This window comes from Zootoca vivipara, chromosome 11, assembly GCF_963506605.1.
Source record: "Zootoca vivipara chromosome 11, rZooViv1.1, whole genome shotgun sequence".
Taxonomy (NCBI): domain Eukaryota; kingdom Metazoa; phylum Chordata; class Lepidosauria; order Squamata; family Lacertidae; genus Zootoca; species Zootoca vivipara.
This window is the reverse complement of record NC_083286.1, coordinates 45,412,051-45,435,717: the sequence shown is the minus strand read 5'-3', so window position 1 is coordinate 45,435,717 and position 23,667 is coordinate 45,412,051. Positions and strand designations below refer to the sequence as shown.

Sequence of the window (23,667 nt, the reverse complement as noted above, 5' to 3'; positions counted from 1 at the left end):
CGGCCCGCAGCAATTGCTGCTTGCTCTTATTGGCATGGTGGGGTGTGGCACAGGGACCCACTTCCGGGTCAGAGTAGCACTGGAAAAAGCTTGTGAGCATACACACAGGCCTCCTCCGAGCCAGATGTCCGCAAATGCTATTTCCGGTTCACATCTGGGTCGGAGGAGGCCCATGCACATGCGCACAAGCTATTTCTGGTGCTCCTCCAACGCGCAATCGTCACTGGAGACACTGGCCCGAGCCAAGGAAAGCTTGGAGACCCCTGGTATAAGCTGAAACAAGCTATAGCTTAGGGCCCCACTCTCTTGGGCGCCCCCTAAAAATTTAAAGGGAAAAAAACTGGATGTACATTTCCAAACTACAAGATAAAAAACAAATAAAATAAAACCCACATACAGCAACAGTGTTTTGTGTTGTGTAGGCTCCGATGATGTACATATTTTGTTATGTGCAAATGGCTTTAGATACCTATTAGGTCCATAAATTACCATATAGCATATATTCAACACAAAAAACAGCGGCAATTTGTTGTTGACAAAGGACAGCTGGACATATAAAGGGGCCCATTACCTTCAGTAGCTTAGGGCCTCACCAAACCTAAATCCGGCCCTGATTCTGGAGATAGTAGCATGCATCTATAGTGTTTCATAATTTAGGTGTTACCTGAAATTGTGTATTTCCTCTAAACACTTAACTGTCTTTTTCAACATGCCTTTCATTTTACGTTTAAAAAGTTCATCCTTCCAGGTCAAGAAACTTACCTGAACATGTTTCCCAGTCATAACACACATCATACCCACAAGGTTCTTTCTTTGTGCTGTTTGCTGAGAAGCTTGCCCTCTCGATGGCCCAGTTCAAAGGCGTGTCATCACGGCAGGGTCCAGAATGGAGGAAATGGAACTGTTCAGAGCCATTGCACCTTTCCACCAGATACTGGCAGCTCGGTTTCGTAAGGGCTTGTTCAGATGCCCCATCCAGCACACAGATATCTTCAGAGTAGAGACTGTCGAGAGATAAAAGTGAGGACTGGGAGACAATGTGGTCCCACCGTTCGTTGCTTGCTTTTCTGAGGTGGCCTTTTAACAGTCTAACGCATCCCCAGAACACCTGATCTTCCTTTGCTGCTTTAAAAAAATTACATGGAAAAGAGAAATACACAGGCTTTTCACAGCTATTCCAGAGTTCAAGAGATGCCAAAGACTGCAGCTTCGTATCTGCTCTTGTGTTGGGCTCCAATTTATGCCCTTAGGACAAAATTAAGTCATCATTACTCTTGACAGGTGCATTTGCATATATCTTACACATCTCACAATTACACAATAATTATTGTGTTTTAATATTTTGTTGGAAGCTGCCCAGAGTGGCTGGCGAAACCCATACAGATGGTGGGATAGATAGATAGATAGATAGATAGATAGATAGATAGATAGATAGATAGATAGATTACACTGGATAGAAATGCATCTCCCTTCACAACCATCTAGTTATCCATAAAGTCCTTATTTAAGCATGAGATTGCAGGTATTAGGAATTTCAGACTCCTCCAGAAAGCTGATGTGCAATTATGCCTGCATAGATCACTGAGCTCCAGGCTCCCCCTACCTCCTGTTCCACTTGTTCTGATCTTATCTGTAACATCAGCTTATGGCCACCATAAAGAGGAGTCAGGACTTTGAAGGGAATCATTAAAATATTTATTTATTTTATTTATTATATTTGTATACTGCCCTTCATCCGTAGATCTCCAGGTGGTTCACAGCATCTGGGTCATGAATCATCTTCCAAAGCAACTACTCTATTCTGAACTTAAAAATGGAAAGCGGTTTAAAGACTGTCTCAAGGCAAATCTTTAAAAAATGTAGTATAAACACTGACAACTGGGAAACACTGGCCTGCGAGCGCTCCAGTTGGAGAACAGCCTTTACCAAAAAGTGTCATGGGCTTTGAAGAGGCTCGATCTCAGGACGCAAGGGAGAAACGTGCTAAGAGGAAGGCACGCTTGGCCAATCCACACCATGATCAACTCCCACCTGGAAACCAATGTCCCCACTGTGGAAGGACATGTGGATCCAGAATTGGCCTCCACAGTCACTTACGGGCCCATTGTTAAAATTGTGTTTATGGAAGACAATCTTACTCGGCTACGAGTGATCGCCAAAGAAGAAGAAGGAGAAATGTATATATGCGTGTGTGTGTGTATATATATGTACTGGTGGCTTAACCTTGGCAGACCCTTTTGAATAATGGCATCAAAACTTTAACAGAGGTCGCCAGTGTGGTGCCCACACTGGCCTTCCCTGATGCTTGCAAGGTCCGTTTTCTATATTGAAATTATATCTGAAAGAGTAAGTCTATTGTAGCCAAGAGAACAGGTAGCAATGTGTGTGCTTGGTTGCAGTTTTGCAGCCCATGAAAGTTTCACAGGTTTGCAATGGTGCCCCCAGGCCCCAAAATGTAAAAGGTTGACAACCTCTTCTTTAGAACAACAGCATCAACACATCTACCCCGTTTCTTTTGGCATTTTGACATCAGGTTGTTGTTTCAGAGAGTTTTGAGACCTCCTAGAATCTGAGATGGTTTTCCTCCTGGCTGTTTTTCTTTGTTAAGCATCTCGTGCCAAATTGTGTTGTTGCTTTCTTCTTCTTGCTGTTGGTTTTACCTGATTGCTGCTGTCTAATTTGATTAGGTCCAGTTGATTAATTTTTAAAAATACTATTAAGCTTTGATTATGGCATGCAAAATTTGCTGGACCCAAAAGGTAGGATATGAATGTTTTAACAAATAAATATGGGTGCATAAAGGATTGAGGGAAGACAAGCTTCAGGACACCCCTATTCTTATCACCAAATAAACTTTGGTGCAGATCATAATCTGTGAGGCAGAATGCACAACATCAAACGTGTATTATGTGGTCCACCAGGAGCTCAACAACCCTCCTGTTTTTGCTGTCGTGCAACTACAGGAAGATGCTGAGCAACCGTCAGGCCACAAGACCAGGCTTATGGTCAGAATTAACTTCATCAGGCTTACTTACTCACAGTCCTCCTCGGCAGATATACAAACGCACTGAGACTCCACCTCTTTTTGTCCAAGTGGACAATTCCCTCTTGAATTCAACTGCCCATCTGAAGAAAAAGAATTAAGCAAGCATCATATATTGGCAGTTCACAGCTACAGTTTTCATGGTGGACTGCCAAGTAGGTGAGCAAAGTTTCATTATCCTAGCTAGTCTGGAAAAAGAACAGAAGTTAGGCATGTCAACGAGGATCGCCATATAAAAACCCCTCCCACCACAGCTATTTTTATATGATGTTTTTCATCTCCATTTAGAACAGGCCTGGACAACCCACAGCCCACCACCCCTGTATCATTCATTGCCTATTGAAGGTTTGACAGCCCACTGGGTCCCAGCTGGCTAGCAAGCCAGATTGAATGAGCCCTGAGTGGGACGCCATATCCTGGCTGGTAGACTGTGTTTGATTTATATTCTCACAATTTGTACATGCATCATTCAGAACCAGTGGTTGTCCCCTGCTAAGCCTTCAACACCCTCAGGGATGCTGGTGGTGCTGTGGTCTAAACCACAGAGCCTAGGGCTTGCTGATCAGAAGGTCGGTGGTTCAAATCCCCGCGACAGGATGAGCTCCCGTTGCTCTGTCCCAGCTCCTGCCAACCTAGCAGTTCAAAAGCACTTTAAAGTGCAAGTAGATAAATAGGTACCACTCCAGCGGGAAGGTAAACGGCATTTCCCTGTGCTGCTCTGGTTCGCCAGAAGCGGCTTAGTCATGCTAGCCACATGACTTGGAAGCTGTCTGCAGACAAACACCGGCTCCCTTGGCCTATAGAGGGAGATGAGCTCGCAACCCCCAGGTCGTCCGTGACTGGATCTAATGGTCAGGGGTACCTTTACCTTTAAGCCTTCAGCACAGGGTGAGGAAAATACAGTAAATGGTGAATACATAAGAAGCCTAATGTCATGAGTGCAGAAACTGGCATTGGTAGGGACTTACCTTCCTTGCAAGTTAGTGATGTCAAAACAGGAGGTGTCCATGATAGATCAGCCCCACAAGTGTATTTCTTCTGGCCAGTAACAACACGACCATCTGGGCAACTCAAGTGGATGATGTCCCCAATCTGGTACTGAAATTTAAATGGGGTGATTCTGATATCATCGGAGATGGACGGTCTGGAACAAGTCGACACTGGAGTTTAAGAGATAAATTTGGATGTCTGAATGAGTAAGTTGATCTTTGGATGAAGAGTGGTGGGAGGTAGGAAGCATCTCACTTCCTGAAAATGTAATGGGAGTACTGAGATAAATGTTGCACCCAATGCTGTTAAGTGTGAGTGTGTGTGGGGGGGGGGTTAGACTTCTGCCTACACAATGGGACTTCACATTCCTATCCTTGTGCCCCAAAATCTGCTCTGCAATGGGGGGAGGGGACAGCCTCTGGATCAGATTTTGGATGTGCATGAGAGGCTGCAGGTAGTGGAGAGGAGGAATGTGAAAACTCATTGCCTGAGTCTACTTACAGTGTTGGATTCTGCCCATAGATGATAAAGAGCTTCACTTCTATTATTTACACCAGAGACAGGGAATCTGTGGTCCTCTAGATACTGTTAGCCTGCAGTTCCCATCACACTTGGCCATGCTGGCTGAGGCTGATGGGAGTCGGAGTCCCAAGGAATATCTGGAAAGCCACAGGTTCCCCATCCCCACTTTCCACCCAAGCTATTCTGCTGCTTCTTACATTGGCACTCGACCGTGTGTTGATTCCACGTTTTGTCCGGCAGGCACCTAAGGAACTGGTACCCAACAAGGTTATAGCCACTCAGGCAGACAACTTCTGCTTCTTCTCCAATGGAATAGTGTGTTTTCTCATTCTGCAATCAGGGTAAGAACAAGTCATTAAGTGGGTGAGTCACTGGCAAAATGACAAAAACTAGATGACCCTGAGGTCTAGTGTTGGGGGGGGGGGTCAGGTAATAACACTTAATTAAATATAACATGCAGCTCCTTCCTAAGCAGCAATGAGGAGCAAAGCTGGATTTCCACACACACCTCCTGGGGAAGGACATCACACTCCCACAGGAGGTAGTGATGGCCACAAACCTGAACGGTTTTAAAAGTGTATTGGCCAACAATGGCAAGAAAAATGGATGAGTTATGCGGAACTGGCAAAGTTAACATATAAACTGCAAGAGAAGGACAACCGTGAATCTAAGGAAGAATGGGAACTTTTTACAAATTACTTAAAAAGACAACAAAATGAATTGGACTCCTTGGCAGGTTGTGAATAAACACCCACATAGAACATAGGGTAGAGAAGGTAAAGATATGTACAATATGATAACATGCAGAGAAAAGCACGTGAGAATAAAACAGAGGGGGAAATTGAGGGAAGTCATGGGAGGGTGGGGAGGAGAGGGGATAAAAAGGGGGGAAATGTAATTGATAATGTGATAGATTAATGTTAAATCTGTTTAATAAAAAAATTAATAAAAAATAAAAGTGTATTGGCCAAATTCATTGAGGTTAAGGCTATCAATGATTGCTATGCTCTGCTTCCATGATTAGAGACAGCAAGGCTTCTGAATACCGGTTGCTGGGAACCACAGGTTGGGTGGGGAAAGAGAGCTTTTGTGTTTGGGTCCTGTTAGTGGGTTCCCAACAGGTATCTGGGGGGCCACAGTGGGAACAAGATGCTGGACTAGGTGGGCCATTGGCCTGATCCAGCATGTTCTTATATTCTTAATCCAGGTCTTTTAAAATAGTCTCATGTTGCTACTGAATGGTCTTTCTATCTTTGGTTCTTGGTGAACGTCTAACTAGTTCTGGCACATTTTAGTCTGTACATACTCACAAAACCATTTCAAAAAGGCGATTCTCATGAACATGTTCCAGGATTAGTGCCCTAAGCCAAAGCCTTCTGCCAGATGGTTTGAGACACACACTCTGCCCCCGCACCCCAAAAAACCTTTCTGTTGCAGTTTGTGAAATGTTCCTCACCCTGATGAATCCATTTTCTGGAGGTACTGGAGTCAGGCATCCCAAGTCTTGTTCAGGTTGATACATATCTACTTCTCTTACGGCTTCATCGTCATTTATGCAAGGAGCCCCCCTGAAAATGCATGAGTAAGGAGCTTATTAAACAAACAAGAGTATTAGAGAAGACATGACTGCCTTAGAGTGCAGTAAAGCTGTCACCCCCCCCTCTACATCAGCATGGCTTCATTAGTGTCAGATTCGTTTCTGTTTGTGTACACACCAGGTGGTGTTAACCAAGTGGGGGTGTCCATGGAGAAGATCCTAAGTCCAGCTCCCAACATCTCTAGCTACAGCTGGCAAAGACCCTTGTCTGAAACCTTGGAGAGCCACCTCTAGTCTGTGCCTTCCCCAGCCAGATATTTTGGACTACAACTCCCATCATCTATTACCATACTGGAGCTGATAAGCATTTCATCCCCAAAATCTGGAGGGCTAGATCAGGCATCCCCAAACTCTGGCCCTCCAGATGTTTTGGCCTACAACTCCCATGATCCCTAGCTAGCAGGACCAGTGGTCAGGGATGATGGGATTTGTAGTCCAAAACATCTGGAGGGCCAAAGTTTGGGGATGCCTGGGCTAGATAGACCAGTGGCTTGACTTGGTATAAGACAACTTCCTGCATTCCTATGTGCCACCCACCTCCTCCAGATTCGGGGAAGGCTCCAAAAGTGCCAGCACTATTTGGGTTGCACCCACATGGTGACCCTCTGGTGCACCCACTTGTCCTTATCACTCAGCACTGCAGGATCAGGGGATGGGGGCAAACTTAAGGGTACAGTATGACATGTAGCTTGAGTCTGAGCTTGCCATTGGTGGCAGTGCATGAATGATGTGATTCTTACTTGTCTTCAAACAGTGAAATATAACAGTCTTCCTCTCCTTCTCCATCACCTTCACAAGGCTTTCCTCCACTTGTGGGCGGGGGGTTGTTGCACAACCGAGTCCTCCTCCTCTTGAAAGATGCATCGCAAGAACTCCATGCAGACCAGCAGCTCCAGAAGCCATCTACTGCAACTAGCATTCGACACAATGAGGTGCAGATGTGAGTTCATCTAAAGACCACTGGTATCAACAGAAAACCCATTACCAAACTCAGTGGCTGCATTCATATTTAATAAACCCAATTTCCTGCTTTATGGTTTAGTGTGAACAGGCAGAAGTGATTGCATTGCCCGATCACCCCAGCTTCATTTCTCCCCTGGTGTGAGCAGAATAAGCAAACCCTAACAGGCCACTAACACTAGCCAACTCCAAGAGATGACTTGCTGATTGTGACTTCTTAAAAGTAAAGGTAAAGGGACCCCTGACCATTAGGTCCAGTCGTGACCGACTCTGGGGTTGCGGCGCTCAACTCGTGTTATTGGCCGAGGGAGCCGGCGTACAGCTTCCAGGTCATGTGGCCAGCATGACAAAGCCGCTTCTGGCAAACCAGAAGCACGGAAACACCATTTACCTTCCCGCTGGAGCGGTACCCATTTATCTACTTGCACTTTGACGTGCTTTGGAACTGCTAGGTTGGCAGGAGCTGGGACAGAGCAACAGGAACTCACCTCATTGCGGGGATTCGAACTGCCGACCTTCTGATTGGCAAGCCCTAGGCTCTGTGGTTTAACCCACAGCACTACCCGCACTTCTTAGGGAGTTATTAGGGAGGAGTAAATCCTGATCTCTGGTTCAGATGCAATGGGACACCAAGGCTTCTTGGATGGTTTGCCCTGCTCATGCCAGGGGAGGAGGAAAGCCTTAGAAACTGGACAAATTGCAGAATCACAGCGCTCATTCCCAGTAAGCCATGATAAGCAGAAAGTTTGGCTTATTGTTCTGGAAAACTAGTGGGGCAGTGTGGTTAGGAGGACCTGAGAGACCAGGTTCAAATCTCCCAAGGTCACTGCCTCTCAACCTACCACACAGAGTTGTTGTGGAGATTAAATGAGGAGAGGGATGAAGCATGTACCATAACCCTGAGCTCCTTGGAGAAAAGGTTGCGGATCGGTGGAGTAAATGCTTTGCACGCAAATGATCCCCACTTCAGTCCCAGGCATCTCCAAGCAGGAGAGACCTCTTTTCTGAAACTCTGGAGAACTGTTGCCAGACATTGTAGACATTGCTGACTTAGGTCTGGCTTAGCATAAGACAGCTTCCTATGTCTGGATGCAGCAACTGAGTTTTTGCACTCTCTCGCGCTCTCTCTCTCACTCTCTCAGCACACCTTTTGTAACAATGTTGTCTCACCCCTTTCTAAAACCATCAAAAACAGTTCCACAGCCAATTCCATGATTCATTCATTCAACCAATCTGTATATTAGTCATCCGACAACAAGTGTTCTCAAGGCGACATGGCACCCGAAAACAGATTTTTTAAAAAAGTTCACTGCCCCGTTAGAACAATGATTGATAAAACAATTCTAAAAACAAAGCAAGCTGAGTGACAGATGAAATGTTTGCCTTGAGCCAAGTGTAATCAGGAGCAGAAAACCTAACAAAATAACAATTCTTAATTGCCACTCTTCTTTTCTACTCCATGCCCCCATTAGCAGGTCAGATATGACCGACTATGCAGGCACACCAAGGACGCAGCTATACAGCTGCAAATAAAACATTTTAATAGTGTTGTAAAGTGCATTGTACAAATGTGACACTAGATGGCGATGGTGAGCTATGGCAAATGCAACATATTTATCAAAACTTTTTTTTTAAAAAAAAGCATTTTTACGTTTTTTATATGTGTCTAGATTCCACTCAAGAAGCTCCTTGGGGAGCAATAATTTTTATGGCTATCTACAAAGTCATGCTTTCTCTCTCTCTCTGTGTGTGTGGGGGTGTTCCAGGATCCCTTGCAACACTGTTCTGGGTTTTAGATGGCAACCTCCTTCATTGTGTACAGCTGCTGTCCCCCCTCCCCCGCCCAAGATTGCACTTTACACAGGACTCTAGGAAACACCCCAGAGGCTGTGTCCTGCAGCTACATGGGGCAGCAAAAAATGTTGCTGGCCAACCATTCTGATAGGTTCACTCTTACGATGACCAGCTTGTGTATCAACCATTTAGCACTAGCACCAACATTCCAGGTTAGATTGCTGCAGTGTGTTGTACCTGGAGCTGCCTTTGAAGACCCCTTGATTACTTGTAGCAGGTGGGTGGCCAAGGCTCAAACAGTACAAGACACCATATGCATGCTGAATACCTGACTGGTAGTCTGGGGCTCGTATCTCACAGTTATCACCGTAAGTTCCAGCTTTGCAGATACACAGGCATTCGGTCCCAGATAAAACAGGGTGACCATTGTTGGGGCATGGGGCGCATCGGCATGGATCGTATTTCTCCATATATTCTGAGAAAGCCTTCCTGAGATTCCTGCGTTTGGTCACAGCACATGGGAAGTTCTTCACCAAATCCAAAATGGGGGTCACCTAAGAAGGAATTATACAGAGTTTCTCAAACGTTGTCATGGTGACATCCCCTAGGTCTTGTTTGGCCCTTCTCTATAAATAAAACCAAGAAAAAAATGTTTCTCTTATGTTTTCTGCTTTTTCTGTACAAGGGTAGTTGAATTACAGAGTCATGTCCCTGGAAGAGGTGTCTAGTCCTATTGGCTGTCCAGAGGAAGACCAGCCAGGTGCCCCACCATAGATTAAATGAAATGGGAGGAATCAGGACTTGCACAGACAAGGAACAATTTTACATAAATCAGCACATATGCAAATGGGGAAAAAAATCCTCACTTCTTCTTTTTCGTCTATGAGAGGTGACCATCTTACCATCACAGTAAGACCTGTTTTCCTTGTATCTGCTCTTTATTTTGCTTTTTATCTCTTACCTCAAAGTCAACCACCACTGGGTTTTCCTTGGTTGATTCCATCCAGTCGGTAAAGATAGTTTGTCCCGGGAAAGACCCTTTTTTCTCCCAGCCTAGCGCTGCAGCATACTGTGCCCTTCCACCCTTGACCAAGGAAATAGACCGTTCAGATGACTTCAGCATGGAACCTGAGATGGATATGAAATCAGAAAATGCAGCACACACACAGAGGGAGAGGGAGGGAGGGAGGGAGGGAGGGAGGGAGAGGTGATGAGGGAGGGTCCTGATCTGGAAGTTCCAGCAGCCAACTGGGGGTGCCTTCCTTTGTGTGCTCCTCTTGGTCTGGGCCTTGAACCAGTCAGCTTGATGAGGATCCATAATGGAAGAGTGTCCTCTCTGCTACTGTACTGACTTGAGTGATGTCAACTGACCCCCACAGCCAGGAAATGATCAGCTGACCTCGCAGGCCATTGGAGGGGGGCCGATACCTATCCCACCCTCCCTCCCTTTCCGTCTCGTCTGAGCAACTTGTTCCAATGGTTAGTACTGTAACTGTCCTGGCTCCCACTGGATGCTGAACTCAAACTTGGATTACGTTTTCTTCCATAAACTTTAATGTTCAAACGTGCAATTAATTGTTAGTGTTTTGAATTTTATTGTATCACTTTCTTCCTTAGTGGGTCATGCAAACCACTATTCTGAATAATGCTTTTCATAGGGTAAAGGGGCACTGGGGGTGATATTATATAGAACCAAGTGTGGGTGGCAGCCTGCAAAAGTTTAGAAACTGGTCAGACTTGGCCATCGATAACCAATGTGCTGTCCTTCGGACTACAACTGTGACCATTTGGTTGTGCTGCCCATGTTTGAAGTTCAACAGCTCCTGGAGGGCACCACGTTGACTACCCTTGGACTAGTCTCTTGAGAATCTTGAATGCAGAGTATGGGGAGCCCTAGGGTAGGATAGCTACCTTCATAGCTCTCAGTCATTTTACTTCTGACACAATCCTTATGAACTTCTGTTTCCGTAAAGAAGAAGAAATAGGTTTCTGTCGTTTCTGTTCGCACACAGTGTTCCATTTGTTGCTGGGTTAAGCCTAGACACCATTCAACAGCAAAAAACACCAAATGACATTTCACAAAGGAGGACATTTCACAAAGCATCTACAATATCAAGCACAATGGCACCTGATCCTTGAAAGTGGTGGTGGTCAGACTACAGCCAGCGGCTCACACTCAAACCACAAGGCACGTTTGAAATATTCTTCCACTTAGAATTATTATGAGAATGTCACATTTTTCTTTCTTTCCCCTTTTCAAGAGGAAGATCCAGTATCTTATGGATCTTCTGCAGGAAATTTAGCTTTCCCATTGGTTTAATATAGCTTTCCTGCTAAAGCTAAGAGGGTTTGGAAGAAACAGCCTTATCGCTTTAACCCATTTCTTTCCAAAAAAGCATTTCCTTTATATCCATTTTTCTCTCCCCCTCCCACATGGGAGTGTGGTTAGAGGAAAAGCAGTATTTTACCCTTTCCCAATACACAATGAAAATCACCCCATCCCACTTCACCCCATGTTTCAGGTTGGGGTAAACAGGACTCACCACTTCCTACAAAATGTTATTTGGATTTCACTAGTCTGGAAGCAGAGTTGCTATCTCACTTCCAGCTTAAAGCAGTCTGATTCTTTGATGTCTTGATTACAAGCAAATTCCACAAACCCAGGGTAGAGAAATGTTCCCAGACTCATGTTTTCCCATTCCATTCTCTGTTCCTTGAAAAAGTACCAGTTATTGTCTCAAGATGTAGACAGGCATACCTGAATTTTTTGTCTGCTCTTCACTGTACTGGTAAAGAAGGTCATATTTGCCTCCCATTGAGCCAGATTTGTAGTAATGAGTTCCAAAGTCATCAAATATCCGGCTGTAAAGGGCATAGTTGTATTCCAGAGGCAGGCTGTTGAGGGCCTGTAAAAACACTCCAGAGAGGTGCAAGCCCGACTGCTTCACTGTGAAATTCGACACAGCAATCACCTTATGGACCCTAATGAAGTTGGAATTCTTGGAAATGAAAAAGATTGATCATGATGAGAATTATTATGTTGTCTCTCCTCCACCCCTCTGCCCTGGCCTTAAAAACAACAGCCCTATTTATCATCTCTGGCCTATACAATGAACAACTGGCTCCAGGGTGGGAAACTGGTGGCCCTCTAGATGTTTGCTGGACCCCAACTCCCAACAGCCACGCTATCTGGGGCATAGCTGCCAAGTACCCCGTTTTCCCCGGGAAACCCCCATTTTTACTTACCTTTTCCCGGTGGTCCCCCGTATCACTTCGTCTCCCGTTTTTCTCCGTTATTTTCTCCTGCTGGCGGCCATTTTTTTCTGATCTGCCCTTCTATGGGCACAAAAAATGGCCGCCACCGGCTTCAAAAGTCGCATCCACGCATGGCCGGAAGTGCGTAGACGCGACTTCCGGTGTTGGCGGCGGCCATTTTTAGTGCCCATAGATGGGTGGGGCGACACCGGAAGTTGCGTTGACGCACTTCCGGTCATGCGTAGAAGCTACTTTTGAAGCCGCCGGCGGCCATTTTTGGTGCCCATAGAAGGGCAAAGCGACACCGGAAGTTACATCGACGCAACTTCCGGTGTCACACGGCTGCCGGTCCCGGATTCTGCAGTCCGGGACTTGGAAGGTAAGATCTGGGGATGATGAGAATTGTAGTCCAAAACCTCTGGAGGGCACCAGGTTGCAAACGCTGTCTAGCACCTTTTATCTGTGAGATCATCTTACCCCATATATACCCATTGGACTGCTTCGATCTGTAGAACTAGAACTGTTATAGGTGCCACATAATAGTTGTTCCACACTGGCAAGAAATCAGTTTTTACATGCGGCAGCCCCTCCCTGCTTTTTGACATCAAGCAGACAACTTTATACTTTTAGGTGCCACCTAAAAGCATTTTTGTTTAGGCAAACCTATGCAGATATGCAGAATATTTGCATGTGTTTAAATCTGTGTTTATCTTATCGCTGATTCAATTATTATTTGACCGTTTTAAATACCTGTTTTTAACTTTCTTTACCAATAATTTTGTTTACCAAAAACCACGTTGAGAGTATTTTTTTAAACTATCAAGCAGTGTATACCTTTTATTTAAAAAAACAGACAATAAATAAACAGGAAACAGCCTACACAAAGGGCTACACATTCTCACCATTTTGTGGGATGATTTGATGGCTTCATGGAAGGAACTTGATGCCGTAGTTTCTGTGTTTGACGTTGACCCCCATAAATACGGGATTCCCCAATCATCTTTCCCGTTTCCCTTGAAATACTTCATATTACTAGAAGACGATACCAAGGATGTTAACTCTGTATAGTAATTTGTTTTCAGGTCATCTTCTTGATGGTTCACCTGTCAAGAGAGATCCACAGATTCATGTTTGAGTTGGAAAAGAACAATGGAAATAAAAGCCTCTGGCTTACGGCCCAGTGAAAAACAAATGTGTTGCTTTGCCAAATTGCTTTTAATATAAACAATGTGATATGTTACTTTTTTTAAAAAAGCCACTGTTTACAAAAGAAAAGAAAATGGACATGGATTTCAAAGGAAAAAATATTATGAATTGGTGCTGTTCAGAATGTTATACCGTTCATACAAAATTTGACTTCACCCCCGGAGGCATACTCCATTGTCTCACGAGACAGACAGATGCCAGCAAGAAGAAGTATACAGAATTTTAGACAATTTTATATACAAGAGCTGGTATCACAGAGGCGAAGAGATTGAAGGCTCGCTGGCCACGTTAGTTGCTAGTCCTACAAGAAGGCCTTGCCAGCCACCTGAAAGTGGACGGACTCAAGGTTTGCAGGCACACGAAATGTGCTCCTTTTGTCTTCGCTCTTCAGAAGGACGCAGCTCCCACCGTTGAAAGAAAAATCCAGGACTTCTCCTCGGCTCTCTCCTGCCAGAATATGGTATCTTGAATGAAAGGTGGATTAAGCAAAGTTGTAATTAAGCAAATAAAGATTAGATTACCTCGGTTCTAACTATAAGAAATATCCCATTGATCTGGAGACTATTAAAGCACCTATAAAAATTTGGATGAACATAAATAAAAATAATAAGGATGACTCTTATCAGCATGAGAAATTAAGTATAAAAACAATAGGAAAAGCCTCTATGGATTTAAGACTTAGACTTATTCAACAGAAAATAGTATTCAGAGTCCACTGGACTCCAGCAAAACTATACCAGAAGTAAATAACAAGTGTAGATAATTGCTGGAAATGCGGGAGTAAAAATGTGAACTTAATACATATGTTGATTAACCGACCGACGATCAGACCATTCTGGAGCGAGGTGAGGATATTTATAGCAAACGTAATTAAAAGAAATTGTTATTTAGGGGAACTTAATTTAATTCTAAATTCTAAATTATATTCTGGAATCTTGGAAGATCTCAAGGGGCCAAAAAAGTGGTTGTATTATGCTATATTAGAAGCAAAAAACCTTGTTTTGATGAATTGGAAGAGTCGCAAAAAGATTTCAATGAGTGTATGGATTGATAATATGGACAGATTAGCTACATATGAAATAATTGCTTGTTGACATAAAATAAGCATGGATAAATATGAAGAAATTTGGAACAATATCTAAGTGACAAGGCGGATAATAGTGGGAAATAGAGGGGGGATAAAGAGGTGATAAACAAGGAGTAGGCATGGGGATATTACTGTATCTAAATTTGTGTTGTCAATTTGTGTTGTTATTATTATTATGGTTTTTTTGTTGTACGTGTCTTTACAGTTTGGTGTTTGTACTGATTGGGAAAAGTGAATAATTTTTTTAAAAAAATAAATAAAGATTAGATTACCTTGAAATGATAGAAAACCTTTGTTGCTGTCTTGCACCTAATTTGCACCAAATCACCAAATTTGTTACACGTCACCCAAAAAAGTCCCACAAAAACAAACACCTCAGCACTCCAGGGGGGGTCTCGCCTTCATGGATGTTCTGGTGGGGCCCTTGCTTAAAGTTTTGATTACCCTATTTCATAACTTTTTATGTAAATATATTATACAGCATATCCCACAAGTGTCCCAGAAAAACAGAGACATCCCGTTTTTTATCGCAAGGGAACAGCAGCCATTTTGGTTGCTGGGATCTTGCGCAATTTTGCACCGTCTTTTCAGGGCCGCAATCTCTCAGTACTTTGGGGGGGGGCGCAGTGCAAAATCGTGCAAGATCACGGCATCCAAAATGCTCTCACAATAAACAATGGGAAGATGGCATCTGGGAAGAAGTCACTCTGGATTTTTCTTCAAAGTGTTCGAGTCTTCCACTTGTCATGTGTTATGATTTAGTACAAGCACCTGTCCCCGTTCCCCCCGTGACATCACATTCACCTAAATTGCCCCTATGAAGCCCAAATGAAAGCAATATACCCCAGGCCTACGAGCTGCACACTGGGTATAGTCTTGACTGTTGGGCGGCAGGCGTTCTTTATCCTCCCACAGTGCCTTTCATCTGAATTGTCTCCACAGTCATTGTCTCCATTGCATCTCAGTTGTCTGCCAACACAGCGACCTGTTTTGGAGAACAAACAGCAACATGGTGACTTTCAGGTACGAATAAGCCCCACCCCCCTCATGGCACAACTCGAGTTGTGCTAGCTAGGACTAATTGAACAGCCCAGCGGTGTATTCAATGATTACTTCAACAGAACATAACCATATGTGGGAGAGAGGTTGTTTTTTGTTCTTATTTTTATTATGCATTTTGTGCTTTTAATTATTGTACTTTTTATGTTGCGAACCACCCTGAGATCCACGTATGAAGGGCAGTATACAGATTTAATCAATAATACAATACTAACAATAAGAAGAAATGTGCTGGTTTAAGAACCCGCAAAAGAGCACTTGAAATTGACAAGCCCTGAAGTAAAACAGCATCATAGCATCCCTGTTCCAACCATTTTTTTTTTTAAAAAAAATAAGGTGTGGTTTTTTTAATTGGAAGAGGGTTGCTTGTTGGGAGGGGGGAATTTCTATTTTTGTTTGTTTTATTTGTTTTGAGGGCACTAAATATGTTTAGAAAGTCTGTACGAGTTTAAACTTGTTTTTGTCTTTTCTGTTGTAGTTTTAGCTTTCTGTAGGTTTTAAATTGAGGCTGCAAATCTTTCAGTGATAATTGTTTTATCTTTTTTTGTAAATTGCTTTGAGGTATTTTCGACAATCCAGCAGTATATAAATTTTATGAAATAAAGAAAACAAATAATACTTTTTGGGGTAGTGGTGGTGGTTCTGAGTATCATCAGCTTGTCTTCTGTGAATTGGTTATTTTGTGGCGGCCACAGCAGTTTATTATTTCCAGATATGCCCTCTCAACCAGAAAAGTTGGTGACCTCAGGCCTTGAGGTTCAGAATCCATGAGATAGATAGATAGATAGATAGATAGATAGATAGATAGATAGATAGATAATAGATCTATCTGATATCATATCTATATGATTGATTGATTGATTGATGATACATAGATAGAGATAGATGATTGATTGATTGATGATAGATAGAGATAGATGATAGATAGATGATAGATAGATAGATAGATAGATAGATAGATAGATAGATAGATAATAGATCTATCTGATATCATATCAATATGATTGATTGATTGATTGATTGATGATACATAGATAGAGATAGATGATTGATTGATTGATGATAGATAGAGATAGATGATAGATAGATGATAGATAGATAGATAGATAATAGATCTATCTGATATCATATCTATATGATTGATTGATTGATTGATTGATGATACATAGATAGAGATAGATGATTGATTGATTGATGATAGATAGAGATAGATGATAGATAGATGATAGATAGATAGATAGATAGATAGGCAGACAGACAGACAGACACCATCAATTGTATCCCACAGAGAGATGTATAAATGCAGAAAATACCATTTTCACACTGGAACTTATTCCCACAATTGACTTCCTCTATCCTGCATAACTTTGTGGGGAAGCATCTCCGGAAATCTGTCATCTGCTCAGTACAGGGTTGACCTCCAAACTGAGATGGCTGTACCAGAGACCTGACACGAAACTGAAACAGATGGAAATACAGGGTGGAATCTTCCCACCTTATGTCCATTTGACTCACAAGCAACCACATATACGTGCAGGGCTGACTCGCGCCAGAGGGCTGGAAAAACAGGACATCTCGGGGTCCAATCAGAAACCGGGATTGGCTTCTGTAATTCCAGGGTGTCCCACTTAAATCAGGATTGTTGAGTGGTATGGTATGAGATCCTCCAGGCTTGGCTCAGCAGGTTGGATCTCGGCTGAGCCGGGAAGGGGAAGTTACAACTGTGTAGCCAATGCCAGCTCAAGACATTTTGCTGCCTGAGCCAAAGGGCAAGAAGAAGAAGAAGAAGAGTTTGGATTTGATATCCCGCTTTATCACTACCCGAAGGGGTCTCAAAGCGGCTAACATTCTCCTTTCCCTTCCTCCCCCACAACAAACAAGAGTGGGGCTGAGAGACTTCAGAGAAGTGTGACTAGCCAAGGTCACCCAGCAGCTGCACGTGGAGGAGCGGAGACGCGAACCCGGTTCCCCAGATTAGGAGTCTACCGCTCTTAACCATTACACCACACTGGCTCTCACTGGCAAGATGGGGTTCTTTCCCGAGGCAGAAACAGAAGCCAGTGGAGTGACATTTGAACCCTACTTTAGTACTGGTGTCTTCCACTGGGCAGCAGGCTAGCATAGGGGGTAGAGGGCAGGCCACATGGTACTCACAGCTCTGGCCACTCCCTGCACCTCTGTATCTGCCGCCTGAGGCACAAAGGCAGATTACAGAGTTACAGAGTTCCCATTTCCTCATGTGTCCCTGCAATCAAATTGCTTACTTGCTTTTTAACGCATGGGTCACACTCTGACCAGGAGCCCCAGTCACTGATCTGGCAGTTGATGGGGCAGACTTGCTGGTTGCAGGCCCGGGTCTCTCTCCACGTGCACAATCGGTCGCAATAATTCTTATAATAATAGGCATTGTAGTTGCTTTCCCTGCAAGACGAAGGTGCTGAAAATTTGTGCTGATTCTTATGTCGGGGAAATGGTGGAGTGGAGTAGGGGAGGGTATAAATGGTCCCAACCCTCTCATATTCATTCCAGGCATGGGCAGGTCCGTCCATGCTGGCAACAAGTATCTTGACCACCCACCCCCTCCAGTCACATGGGGAGCATGAGAAAGGGCCCTATGCAATTCTCTACTTATGTGCATAGGACTCCTCGGCACGAGGCAGGAATCCTGGGCTTGTCAGAACGCCCTTCCGATGGGAGAGTTCTATATATGTCATAGAATCGTAGAATTGTAGAGCTGGAAGTAACTCCGAGGATCATCTCGTCCAACCCCCAGCAATGCAGGAAACTCAGCACATGGTTCCCCATCCAAGTTGAAATCGCACCGGACCCTGCTTAGCTGTGCAAATGTGCTAGGAGTTTTATTGCTGCACCATGGTTCTTTACTGCATGACACCCATCCCTGGTGCTGCCTCCTCCGCTGCCCCCTGGAAAGCTCTGTTGGGGAGGGGTGGTCCCAGGATTCCTTGTCCAGGACCATCTCAAATGCTGCCTTTGCCAAAGCATTGATTACTGATGGATGCAACTAATGTGGGAAGCTTTTGCTTCCTTCCCTAACCCTCTCCTTTCTGGTTTATCAGACAAAACAAAGAATAATTATTAAGAACTTCATGACAGTGAGAGCTATTCGATAGTGACAGACTACCTTGGTAGGTGGTGAACTCCCCTTCATTGGAGGTTTTTAAACAGAGGTTGGATGGCCATCTGTCAGGGATTCTTTGGCTATAATTCCTGCATTGCAGGGGGGTTGGACTAGATATGGTAAAGGTAAAGGGACGCGGGTGACACTGTGGCTTAAACCACTGAGCCTCTTGGGCTTGCCGATCAGAAGGTCGGCAGTTTGAATCCCCATGACTGGGTGAGCTCCCGTTGCTCTGTCCCAGCTCCTGCCGACCTAGCAGTTTGAAAGCACGCCAGTGCAAGTAGATAAATAGGTACCACTGCGGCGGGAAAGGAAATGGCGTTTCCATGCGCTCTGGTTTCTGTCATGGTGTTCCGTTGTACCAGAAGTGGTTTAGTAATGTTGGCCACATGACCCAGAAAACTGTCTGTGGACAAACGCTGGCTCCCTCGGCCTGAAAGCAAGATGAGCGCGGCAACCCTATAGTCGCCTTTGACTGGACTTAACTGTCTAGGGGTCCTTTACCTTTACCTTTTTACTAGATATGGGTTCCTTCCAACTCTACAATTCTATGATGATGATTATTTTTATAGCATAATTCTGGAAATTAAGTATGAGTTTGTTATTACTGAAGGTGAGATCTTTTCCCCCTCTGATGTTCTGAAGGTGGGGAGGAGATATTGTGATTGCTTATACCAACCTTGATCTGGTTTGCATCCCATGGTTGCAAGTCTGTGAACAGCTGGACCAGGAGCTCCATGGGTAATGGTCACAGTAGCACCCAAAACTTTTCCTAATTATAAGGCCCAGTAGGATAAGGAATACCAAGCTGGTTCTCTCCATCGCCTGAAAGCATCCAGCTACAAAGGATGTATGCAAATAAGTAGTAGTAGTAGTAGTAGTAGCAGCAGCAGCAGTAGTAGCAGCAGCAGCAGCAGCAGCAGCAGCAGTAGTAGTAGTAATAGTAATGTAAGAATAATTTACTTCACTGTTTTGCTTGTAGGAATACAGTCATACCTCATGATACATCTGCTTCATATTGCGTTTTTTCAGGTTATGGATGTGCCGAACCCGGAAGTCCTGGAATGGGTTACTTCCAGGTTCAGCGTGTCCGTAACCTCTGTGCATGTGCAGAAGTGCTAAATCGCGCTTTGCACATGCACAGAAGCTCCGCAATGCATCACGCATGTGTGCAGATGCAGCACTTCATGTTGCGGCCTTTTCATGTTGCGAACGGGCAGCCGGAACAAATCCTGTTCGCAACATGAGGTACCACTGTAGTCAATAAATACACTATCCTGTTTCCAAGAACCAATGGTATTGTCCTGGATAATCTTTACACATCACTAAGGGTCTTCATTGGGCTGTGTTGTTGTTGTAAACCCTGAGCATGCTGGCACCTCCACCATTTTTCTTGGTGTCTCCATTTCTGTCTGCACTCACTAGTTGCATTTGCAATTAGAGAGAGTGTGATGTATGGGGTGTTAGGGGAAGGGCAGTACCTCTGTTGGGTTCATGTTGTTCTCCTTCTGGGGTTGTTTGTCCACCTTTGGCCCCCAAATTGCCCTCAGCTCTCCCTTGCGGCTCCTAGAATCTGTCAGCATGCTACAGTGGCCACATCCCAGGAACAACTTTGATTGACCAGCTAAACCCAGTGAGGGTCGCCAATGAGCCGCAAAACCTCAGTGAGTTAGGGACTTCATGCAAAAACAGGCTCTAGCGGATTGAGCGGATGAGACTAAAAGTGGGTCCAATGGTCAAGAAGGCAGTTTCTGCAAGTGCTGTAGAGGGAAGTGAGGGGCAAATGGGGCTCATCAACCTGGGAAGGTAACCCATCTAGGAATACTCTGATCCTAAACCTCCTCTGCCTTGTGGGATATCTTCAGAAGGAAAAGCTTGTGTAGTAAACCCTACACAAATCCAGAGTGGATTTCCTAAAATGGTTGGATGGTACCTTGTATGCCTCCTTCCAACAACTCCTGCAGCCAAGCAGGTGCTCTGCTTTCCTCTGGACCACATCACCGAGGCCGAGAGGGAGGTCTTGTCATCTGGGCAGCCCAGGACCCCTCTACACACCGTCCAGGCTTCTTTCCTGGAGAGGTCACTTTGGTGCTGCTAACACAGCAGTTTCACTTCACCCCTAGAGACGCACTCACCTTGTTGCTCGAAACAGACAAGTGCCAACCATAACCTTAACTAAATGGAATCTCTGTGTCCAGAAGCAACAGATACAAGGTCATTTTCAAGCCCTGCTCGGGGCATTTCTCACAATATACATTTAAAGCATATTCATTCAACATATGTTTAAAGCACATGACTTCCCCCAAAGAATCCTGGGAACTGTAGTTTGTCAAGGGTGCTGGGAACTACAGCTCAGTGAGGATGAAACTGCAACTCCCACGATTCTTTGGGGGAAAGTCAAGAGCATTGAATGTGCCTTAAATGTACACTGTGGAGCAGTTCTAGAGGCGTTTGGATGTCCTTTGTTTATAAAAGAGGTTGCTGATCTCAATAAATCTTCATCTGACCCAACATGGCAATTCGTAGATTTGCATATTTCCCTGAATTAATGCACATAAAGCCCAATATACAAATGAATCAAGCATCTGTCAAAGAAAGAGACTTACCCCGCTTGGCCAAAAACCATGTATAGGAAGCCACAAAATGCCAAATGAGCTTGGTAAGAGAAAGAGCGCTTGCAACTTCAGTCCCCCGGTCCACTCCCAATTAGTATTGCATTCTTTTCTTTTCTTTTAGCTGGTCATCGAAACTAGAAACTGGGTTGGCCTTTCTGATGAGCCGTTTATTTGTATTACGTAGTTAAGTTTTAACAGAACAGAAACTTTATTCCCCAAATCTATGTCAAGTGGACTCGAGGTTATGGTCAATTAATGCTGAACACAGCATGGCGAGGAAGCAGGCAATGCATGTTGTACTAAAAAATAGACCCAAAGCCACCTACATTAGACAGGATTTTAATTCTGTATTCCAACTATCACAATATGCACCAGTGGGGATTGTCTGAAACCAGAATTACATAATAGCCCTAAAACTGCCACTTTCTGAAGCTCTGGACTTTCCAGGGAAGTTCTTTGAAGCTGGAGAAAGCTTGTATCATCCAGGCATATCTGGAGCGTGGCCTCCTACACTCTTGGTTGACTTCTGAAGTCAAATTTACATCTAAGGCTGCATTCACATGGCAGCTCATTCCATTTCCCTCCATTCCCTGTCAATTTCCATATTACATTTGAGCTTTCGCACATTGAAGTCACTTCAGAGAATCTAATGGAAGTTTAGTGCTTATTTTCTTGTTAACTGGTTCTGGAAATAATCTGTTTGCAACCTCATTAGCCTAGAGAACTAAAGGAGTAAACATGATGGAATTTGGGGTGGTATATACTGGCATGCTGTTCTTTCCTGTCCTTTTCGTGGGTGAAGAGAGAAGCAGGCATGTGTGGAAAGGGCAGGGGAGTAGAGGCATTGTCCAAAGGCTTTCATTGTTGGGCCACACCATGCCCACTGGTGTGAGTGAAATTTAGCGTGACATGCCAGTCAAAAAGCCACAGCATGCAACAGGTTCTTTTGTGTGAAAGGAATATTAGAACATAGGACAGAAGTAGCAGCATTATAATCAGGAAAACAAATACAACATTCTTCGCATCTGAGCAGTGCTGGATTTATGTATAAGCTAAACAAGCTATAGCTTAGGGCCCCACTCTCTTGGGGACCCCCCCCCCAAAAAATTAAAACAAACAAACCTGGATGTACATTTTCAAAATATAAGATAAAAAACAAATAAAATAAAACCTACATACAGCAACAGTGTTTTGTGTTGTGTAGGCTCCTATTTTGTTATGTTCAAATGGCTTTAGATACCTATTAGGTCCATAAATTACCATATAGCAGGCACGTCCAACAGGTAGATTGTGAAACAGGTAGATTGTGATCTACCAGTAGATCACTGGATGTCTGTGGTAGATCACTGCTAGATCACTGGCACCCCTAAAAAAAGCTCACCCCAAATTTTCCTCCTCCCTAAAAAAAGCTGAACTATGACCTGAAGCCCTAAACAAAAATGGGCCTCCCTCCCTCCTAAAAGAAGCTCAACAAGTTTGACCTAACCCCCCCCCAAAACAGGGCTTCCCTTCCTTAAAAAAACTCAACAGCTTTGACCTGAACCCCCCAAAAGGGGGTAGATCACTCCCAGTTTTTAACTCTGTGAGTAGATCAGAGTCTCTTGGGAGGTGGCCACCCCTGCCATATAGCATATATTCAACACAAAAAACAGTGACAATTTGTTGTTGACAAAGGATAGCTGGACATATAAAGGGCCCCATTACCGTCAGTAGCTTAGGGCCTCACCAAACCTAAATCCGGCCCTGCATCTGAGGAACAAGGATACAGGAAGCAGCTGAGAGAAAGCCACTGGAAACCTTGTGAATTTGTGGAGCTGCCTTACAGCAAGTCATGCTATTGGGCTGTCTAGCCCAGTCTTGCCCACTTCAGTAAGTGGTGACTCTCCAAGACCTTTCCCAAGCCTACATCCTGAGATTCATTCAACTGGAGAAGATGAGTGTCAAACCTAGACATTTGGCATGCATAATATGTGCTCAACCCCACTACTGATCTTCCAGTGAGGCAAAAACACTCAAAGGGGGTGCAAGGCAGGGCCAATGAGTGGGGTGGTCTGAGGAGAGACAGAAAGGCTCGGAAGGTCACATTTCACCCTGAGCCGGAGAGTCCTGTCCCCTGGAATAGATTGCCAGCTCATGTCGGCTGTCTCTAGACTCATAGAGGGATACCATTGCCAACTGGTAGGGCCGGCAATAGCATGCAGCAGTTGAAGCAGCATCCTCCCGGGGGCACTATGAAGGGAATAGAAGGCAAGAAGGCAAAACCTAGTGTCTGAAGAGTGCAGTAACAGTTTATAAAAAAAAATATTGGCTGTAGTAGGGAGGCACCAGTTGTGACCCACTTCTGGCAGCAAAATGCCTCAGGTTGACACTGCCCGCTGTCCCTAATTTTACTGAATCCTT

General features: G+C 44.3%; 1 protein-coding gene across 1 annotated transcript in view; it reads right to left on the bottom strand.

Moving 5' to 3' along the window:
- Nucleotides 1-23,522, bottom strand: part of LOC118077102 (complement component C6-like) — a 29,511-nt gene extending 5,989 nt beyond the window's left edge. Inside the window, exons 1-17 of the mRNA XM_035100473.2 lie at nucleotides 21,259-23,522; nucleotides 19,332-19,491; nucleotides 17,778-17,934; nucleotides 16,827-16,971; nucleotides 15,298-15,439; nucleotides 13,693-13,831; nucleotides 13,064-13,264; nucleotides 11,665-11,905; nucleotides 10,818-10,943; nucleotides 9,868-10,034; nucleotides 9,235-9,460; nucleotides 6,893-7,064; nucleotides 6,012-6,123; nucleotides 4,753-4,885; nucleotides 4,012-4,203; nucleotides 3,036-3,126; nucleotides 763-1,004 (exon numbers count right to left, since the gene is read on the bottom strand). Coding sequence (XP_034956364.2) covers nucleotides 763-1,004; nucleotides 3,036-3,126; nucleotides 4,012-4,203; nucleotides 4,753-4,885; nucleotides 6,012-6,123; nucleotides 6,893-7,064; nucleotides 9,235-9,460; nucleotides 9,868-10,034; nucleotides 10,818-10,943; nucleotides 11,665-11,905; nucleotides 13,064-13,264; nucleotides 13,693-13,831; nucleotides 15,298-15,439; nucleotides 16,827-16,971; nucleotides 17,778-17,934; nucleotides 19,332-19,474 — 2,629 coding nt within the window. The 5' untranslated portion in view covers nucleotides 19,475-19,491; nucleotides 21,259-23,522. The remainder of the gene's footprint in view (nucleotides 1-762; nucleotides 1,005-3,035; nucleotides 3,127-4,011; nucleotides 4,204-4,752; nucleotides 4,886-6,011; nucleotides 6,124-6,892; nucleotides 7,065-9,234; nucleotides 9,461-9,867; nucleotides 10,035-10,817; nucleotides 10,944-11,664; nucleotides 11,906-13,063; nucleotides 13,265-13,692; nucleotides 13,832-15,297; nucleotides 15,440-16,826; nucleotides 16,972-17,777; nucleotides 17,935-19,331; nucleotides 19,492-21,258) is intronic.
- Nucleotides 23,523-23,667: the final 145 nt, after the last annotated feature.